Below are 7,887 nucleotides of genomic sequence, written 5' to 3'. Positions count from 1 at the left end.
GCTCTTTGTGGCTTGTGGTGTTCATCTCATAGCCAAGCCTCTCTGGGACCACTGGACTGGCAGTCTTGGTCGTTGTACTAAGGGGGCCCAACTTGGCTATGATCTTCAATCGTAGGTCAGTCACCCTCATGTTGAGTGGTTCTGTGCCATAAGGGCTTGTTGTTATTGGGGCTTGGGACCCGATCTCTGAGGGGATGATGACCTGTGGTCCTGCCCCCCCCCCTTGCTGTAGCGTATCTGTTGTACCTCATCAATCTCTAGTTGTGATAGGAGCTGCCGTTTGGGGGTGTTAGACCACCCAGCCAGAAGCTGTGTTGATGTTGGGTTTCCAAGCCTCCATCCATCCCATAGTCTCTGCATGGGTTGCTAGTGTAGTAGCATCGCACAAGATCCATGTTTTCTGGTCTAGTCCATGTACGTCTTGTTCCAATAGCCCATTTCTCATCAGGTTGCCCAGGTTCCCTATGAACTGACGCGGACCTTGTTGACCCGGGCGACGTCCGCCTGAGGTAAACCAGTAGCATTAAGAACCCAGTGGCATCAACAACTGATCTATCAAGAAGTAATATATATTTCCATTTACTTTGTAAAGGACCTAAAACATGAAGTATTAGATTAATTTAGACTCAGGATGATGTAATAATAATAAAAACCTTTCCCTTCCTCCTCAGAATCAGAAGCTGAACTGCAGTCTGTACACCCCCACCCCCCAAGACTACATGGTACGACCTTCCTCTAGGCCGAGTCACCTTGATGACTCTGCTGACTCATCCTTCTCTCTTTCCTGTCCTTTATGTTATCTTTTTATCTGATGACACGTCATTGACCTGTTCATCCAGCCTGCATGGGTTCATCTCGAGAACAGTTTGAGTGACACATTTCCCAGCATGCAACATCAACTTCTGTAACTCGCCAAAACATCCTCTGTCCATGACATATAACAGATCTCTCTCTCTCTCTCTCTCTCTTTCTCTTTCTCTTCCTCTCCCCTGTCTCTCTGTCTCTGCCTCCCTCTACCCCCCCCCCTCTCCCCCCCTCTCTCTTTCTCCAGCAGAAATGCCCTAAGTCCACCCTGAAGTGTTTTGCTGATGAGACCCAGGTCCTGATCCAGGAGTGGGAGTCCGTGAACGTCGGCAACCTCCGCGGGTCAAGATACGTCTACAAGAAGCTGGAGTTTCTCTCAACGGAGCTAGAACAGGTAGGGAGCCCTGATCCATCAGGGTCGGCTGAGCACTAACAGTTCACTACGTAGACCATGCTAGGACCCATATACGTACATACATGCTTATATACACATATGTACACATAGTATGCATTTCTCCAAATACCGTGTGTCCTCGTGTGAATATCACGCTGTGGTTAGAAGAAAACAACGTTCCAGATTAGGAATGAGAGGGACGCCTCTTTAATGCACGTGCACGTGTGTAATGCACGTGGATAATCGGGCCCGACAGATATATCGGCAGGCCGATATTAGGCATTTCCAGAACTATTGGTATCGGGATTTATAATGGCCGATAAAAGAAAAGAGAACTAAATATATATACTTTTAAAAAAAAGATTCATTCATCAGAATCATCCAGAATCGTCCCTGTTAGTGATGGCGTTGCATAGTCTGTCCACCAGAGGACGCTCTACAACGTCCCCGTTAGTGATGGCGTTGCATAGTCTGTCCACCAGAGGACGCTCTACAACGTCCCTGTTAGTGATGGCGTTGCATAGTCTGTCCACCAGAGGACGCTCTACAACGTCCCTGTTAGTGATGGTGTTGCACAGTCTGTCCACCAGAGGACGCTCTACAATGTCCCTGTTAGTGATGGTGTTGCACAGTCTGTCCACCAGAGGACGCTCTACAACGTCCCGGTTAGTGATGGTGTTGTACAGTCTGTCCACCAGAGGACGCTCTACAACGTCCCTGTTAGTGATGGCGTTGTCCAGTCTGTCCACCAGAGGACGCTCTACTACGTCCCTGTTGGCAACACTGATTTTTTTGTTGTTGTTGCGTTTCTGGATGATTTTTTATTTTACATCAGTATCGGCATACATCGGTATTTTTGTATCGGTATCGGCCTTTAAAATACTTTATCCATCGGGCTCAGCCAATAGGAATGCTTTCTCTCTCTGAAATTATCTGTGATTGGCCAAATTCTCCCGTCACAGCTAGGTTATGTAAAAGCCTGTAAACCGAGCCACAAGGACTTGAATTTCACCACGCTGAAAGATTGTTATTGAACTATTTGCCCAACCACACCAAAAATAAAGTGCCTACCAGAATCATTTCAACACAGTCGATACAGTTCCCAGTCTCATATCTCAGGAAAATACTTCACATCTTTAAATGATTAATGGTTGAGCTGGACTTTGCCCTGGAGCTCTGATCACTCAACACATCTTTTTGCAGAAAGCTGCAAGTCATAACTGGAAAAGCCACAACGTCCAAGGCCGAGCTCGCTGTAGTGAAGGCTTTGTTGTGCGGCTGTGCAGACGCTGGTTTGATTCTGCATGGGAAACGGGTCGGGATCCTCTCTCTCCTTCAGACCTTAGGATAAGGGCTTGAGATCAGGAGACGATGAAGACTTAAACCCTAATGTTGTCCTCATGTTGTCCTCATGTCGTCCTCATGTTGTCCTCATGTTGCCCTCATGTCGCCCTCATGTTGTCTTCATGTTACCCTCAAGTTGTCTTCATGTTGCCCTCATGTCGCCCTCATGTTTTCTTCATGTTACCCTCAAGTTGTCCCCATGTTGTCCCCATGTTGTCCTCATGTTGCCCTCATGTTGCCCTCATGTTTTCTTCATGTTGCCCTCATGTTGCTCCCATGTTGTCCTCATGTTGCCCTCTTGTTGTCGTCATGTTGTCCTCATGTTGTTCCCATGTTGTCCTCATGTTGCCCTCATGTTGTTCCCATGTTGTCCTCATGTTGCCCTCCTGTTGTTCTCTTGTTGTTCTCATGTTGCCCTCATGTTGTCCCCATGTTGTTCTCATGTTGTCCTCATGTTGCTCCCATGTTGTCCTCATGTTGCCCTCATGTTGTTCCCATGTTGTCCTCATGTTGTCCTCATGGTGCTCCCATGTTGTCCTCATGTTGCCCCCATGTTGCCCCCATGTTGTTCCCATGTTGTCATCATGGTGCCCTCATGTGGCCCTCATGTTGCCCCCATGTTGTTCTCATGTTGTTCTCATGTTGTCCTCATGTTGTCCTCATGTTGTCCTCATGTTGCCCTCATGTTGCCCTCATGTTGCCCCCATGTTGTCCTCATGTTGTTCTCATGTTGTTCTCATGTTGTCCTCATGGTGCCCTCATGTTGCCCTCATGTTGCCCCCATGTTGTCCTCATGTTGTTCTCATGTTGTTCTCATGTTGTCCTCATGTTGTCCCTGCTTACCGACAGTTACGCATTTGTCAGGTGGTCGGGGGGTTAAGTTCAGGCCCTGCTCAGGGGAGCAGTGCTATTATCGGCCTGACTTCCTCTGATCAATAACACAATAACACAATGTGTCTCTTCTCCTCCGCAGCCGGAGTCAGAGTGTCTTCAGTGTGAATTCCTCCACGAGGAAAACGCCGAGAAGTTCCTCGAGCAACTGAAATCGACTCTCATGATGATGAACTCTCAGCACTGCTGAGGACTTAAGGACTTTTCAAAAGACACTTCATGACCTGTTTTTTTCCCCTCTTCATGAATATTTTTTACATCACCAGGACACAAATAAAGTGTGAGATGTCTGAAGATCTCAGTGGTGTTTGATTTGCAACTGGAGGGGGAAAAGCTCTTCTGCATTTAGCCGGAGGTTTGGTATTAGTCCAACCTTCATCGTCTGTAATTGTCTCTATTGTCTTTGTGACTCCACTTTACAGACCAGCAGAGCGCTAACGGCTCTGTTGTCACGTCTGGAAACTGGTTGAGACCAGAATGATGGTCTAACAGGTTTATTCCAGTGTCCAATGTTGGGGATGCAATGATGAAAAACCAAGTCCAAAACAAATCCAGTGTAATCCTGGGTGCAGAATGTGAGTGGTACCGTGTCCGATAATCCGGCGATCCAGGGTGCAGAACCCTCCTGCAATCAAGGACTGACAGAGGGGGGGGGGGGAGAGACAGGGTGCAGAACACTCCTGCAATCAAGGACTAACTGACGGGGGGGATCAGAGACAGGGTGCAACCAGCAGCAGACCTAACATCTTTCTAATGTCAGTTTCAGGGCGGAGAAGTTCCCACTTACCCTTTCATGTCAGGTCAACAACTGGACCTGAGAAAACGTCGTCAGACCCCGACTTTAAAGGGGCGATAGATTGGTTATACATGGGCATGAGAAGGTTTACCCCCCCCCCCCCCCCCCCCCCCCCAGGCTAAAGTGATTAAAAAGAGGAATAACAAAACATCTTTTGGATGGTTCGAGTTCGAGTCCGAGACAATACCCAGTCTAAAATGCTTTGAGTCCACACCAAGACTTGTCAAGTCCGAGTCAAGACCGAGTCCAAAATGGTTCGAGTTTGAGTCAACACCGAGTCCAAAAGGGTTCCAGTCCGAGTCAAGACCCAGTCTAAAATGGTTTGAGTCCAAGACCAAGACTTGTCGAGTCCAGGACAGAATAAAAAGGTCTTATGCATGACAGTATCAAGACAATCATTTTGGGTTTCACTTCCCCGTTATTATTATCAACATAATAAAGACACCTGGACTTGGTCAAGACCAATAACCCCAAAGCCATATATGGCAAGACCAGCGGCCGAGACCGGGATGAGTCCGAGACCACAGAACAATGGTCTCGAGTCCAAGACTGGACTCAAGTCCTACAACCCCGCCTGATAGCACAGACAACATTTGCAGGGACTGTCAAACTGGGTCAGCAAATCCCCAGAGCAACAACATCTGTTCAATTCATTTTATTTACGGGAAATCCATTCATAACAAGAGTCATCCCCCAGTAATTTAGGGGCAGAGTCACTGAACACTTGAGACCTGATCCTCCAGCTGCCGGGGCTTAACAGCCACATGAGTTGTTTTCATTAGAATAAGGACTACTCTCTATTCAAGATGTTGATGGCAGTGGGAATGGAGGCTTGTTCATTGGAGTTTATCTGGGCTAGAGGTACTTCCTAACAGCAGCCTGATGTTAGAACTGGACTGCAGTGTTAGGTCTGCTGCTGGTAGTCTCGGTCTCTGCCTCCCCCCTCTGTCTGGCCTTGATTGCAGGAGTGTCGCCTGGTGTGAGGGAGTCAGGGTTCCAGCTGCAGCTCATCATCTCTAATCACCTCTGCTTCACATACCCGGTCAACCTACCGCTCTCCGTCAGATCATCGTCAAGGCGACCACGTTAGTCTCGCTGCTGATGTGACCTGTTGTTCTGGTTTTCGTGATATTTGCTTGTCCTGATTATTCTTTGTCTGACAAACTTGCGTGACCCTGACTCCTGCTGGCACTTCCAGGGCTGTAGTGCTCAAGTCTGGTCTTGTACTCGAGTCCGGACTCAAGGACTTTTTTCTATGGTTACTGACTTGTCTCGGACTCGCTAGTATTTGGACTCTGACATGTTTCGGTCCCAGCCACTGGTCTTGCCAGATATGGTTTTTGGGCTTTTGGTCTGGACCGAGTCCAGGTGTCTTTATTAAATTGATAATAATATTGGAGGGAAAGTGATACCCAAAAGGATTGTCTTGATTCTGTCATGCATAAGACCTTGTGTCTGTCTTGGTCTTGACTTGGACTCAAACCTCTTTGGACTCGGTCTTGACGTGGACTCGACTAGTCCTGGTCTTGGAATTGTCTTGGACCGGCTAAGGTGGTCTTGACCACAGCCCTGATGTCTGGATCTCGGGATCATTGGACACGGACTCTCAGAAACACGGTACCTCTGGGTTCAGAGTCAAGACCAAGTCCAAAATGGTTCGAGTCTGAGTCTAGACAGAGTCCAAAATGGTTAGAGTCCAACACAAGACCGAGTCCAAAGAGGTTCAAGTCAAAGTCAAGACCTAGTCCAAAATGGTTTGAGTCTGAGTCAAGACCGAGTCCAAAGAGGTTTGAGCCTGAATAAAGACCGAGTCCAAAGAGGTTCGGGATTTTTGGATCCATTGAATTTGGACTTGGTTTTTTCCTGTTGCATCCCCTAACACGCAGGAGGTCAGTGGGACCTTATTGTAATGGAACTGGATTTTCTATCAACTGGGTGTGAAGGACTGATAGTGAAGCTTGGAGCAGTGGTAGATTCACCTCGTCTCACTAACCAGCGGGGAAAGATAGGATCTGTCTTTTAAGAAGAGAGGAAGTTCAGATTCAGTGAGTGATTAGTGTCTGGGGACGCAGGCTTGGACCCGAAAGTGCAGAGACAAGTAGGCAATGGGAAGTTTGAGGATTCAATAATATTAACAGTATGCAACAAACAGCAATAACTAAAGTTCATCAGGATGAAGGAGTTCCACAAACCCGCTGAGACCACCAGACTAGGCCTTAAAAATCATCTGGAGCAGTTGTTTTCATTCTGTTTCCTGAGTTTATGTTAACAGCTGGGTTCATGTGTTGTTGGTTGATACACGGTGTTGCTTGTCAGACCCCGACTTTTAAGGGGTGATAGATTGGTTATACAGTGGCATGAGGAAGTTTATAAATAAATAAGGAAATAAATAAATAAATAAATGTTCTTCCTTAAAATACAAGGGCATAAGTATACACCCCTCTATGTTAAAATACAGGGGCATAAGTATACACCCCTCTATGTTAAAATACAGGGGCATAAGTATACACCCCCCTATGTTAAAATACAGGGGGCATAAGTATACACCCCCCTATGTTAAAATACAGTGGGGCATAAGTATACACCCCCTATGTTAAAATACAGGGCATAAGTATACACCCCCCCCCCCCTATGTTAAAATACAGGGGGCATAAGTATACACCCCCTATGTTAAAATACAGGGCATAAGTATACACCCCCCTATGTTAAAATACAGGGCATAAGAATACACCCCCCTATGTTAAAATACAGGGCATAAGTATACACCCCCTATGTTAAAATAAAGGGGCATAAGTATTCACCACAAACAGAGTTTTGAGCCGTGGGAGACATAACTTGTCTCGTTAACGAGGGGGGAAAACTAAGATCTGTCTTTTAACAGAGAGGAAGTTGACATGTTGAACGTGGGTGTTGTGTTCAGTGAGTGATTTGTGTCTTGGGACGCAGGCTTGGACCAGCAAGTGCAGAGACGAAGAGCAATGGAAAGTCCAAGGATTTAACCCTTTTGTTGATGCTTTTTTTCACCCAATAACACATGGACACAGCTGTGTCTTTAAAAGCTTCATAACATAAACTCAGGAAACAGAATGAAAACAACTGCTCCAGATGATTGTCCTCATGTTGTCCTCATGTTGCCCTCATGTTGCCCTCATGTTGCCCTCATGTAGCCCGGAGCTCAGAGTAGAGGCTCTGCTCCTTCACGTCTAAAGGAGCCAGCTGAGGTGGTTCGGGTATCTGGTAAGGATGCCTCCTGAGGGGGGTCCCTAGGGAGGTGGTCCAGGCACGTCCAGCTGGGAGGAGGCCTCGGGGAAGACCCAGGACTAGGTGGAGGGACGTCTGGCTGGGAGGAGGCCTCGGGGAAGACCCAGGACTAGGTGGAGGGATGTTCAGCTGGGAGGAGGCCTCGGGGAAGACCCAGGACTAGGTGGAGGGATGTTCAGCTGGGAGGAGGCCTCGGGGAAGACCCAGTGTTCAGTGAGTGAGTGTGTCTTGGGACGCAGGCTTGGACCAGAAAGTGCAGAGACGAAGAGCAATGGAAAGTCAGAGGATTTAACCCTTTTGTTGATGCTTTTTGAGGGCGACATGAGGGCAACATGGGGACAACATGAGGGCAACATGAGGGCAACATGGGGACAACATGAGGGCAACATGGGGACAA

At 47.5% G+C, this 7,887-nt stretch overlaps 1 protein-coding gene across 2 annotated transcripts in view; it reads left to right on the top strand.

Moving 5' to 3' along the window:
• Window positions 1-3,638, top strand: part of il15l (interleukin 15, like) — a 4,779-nt gene extending 1,141 nt beyond the window's left edge. Inside the window, exons 2-4 of one of the 2 annotated variants that reach the window (XM_034864702.1) lie at window positions 672-722; window positions 1,055-1,198; window positions 3,516-3,638. In XM_034864702.1, coding sequence (XP_034720593.1) covers window positions 672-722; window positions 1,055-1,198; window positions 3,516-3,623 — 303 coding nt within the window. In that variant the 3' untranslated portion in view covers window positions 3,624-3,638. Of the gene's footprint in view, window positions 1-671; window positions 723-1,051; window positions 1,199-3,515 lie in introns of both variants that reach the window. The other variant, XM_034864693.1, reaches the window with a different exon arrangement.
• The last annotated feature ends 4,249 nt before the right edge of the window (window positions 3,639-7,887 follow it).

Source organism: Etheostoma cragini, chromosome 3, assembly GCF_013103735.1.
Source record: "Etheostoma cragini isolate CJK2018 chromosome 3, CSU_Ecrag_1.0, whole genome shotgun sequence".
Lineage (NCBI taxonomy): Eukaryota > Metazoa > Chordata > Actinopteri > Perciformes > Percidae > Etheostoma > Etheostoma cragini.
The sequence above is the reverse complement of the archived record's forward strand: the minus strand, read 5'-3'. Positions and strand labels throughout refer to the sequence as shown.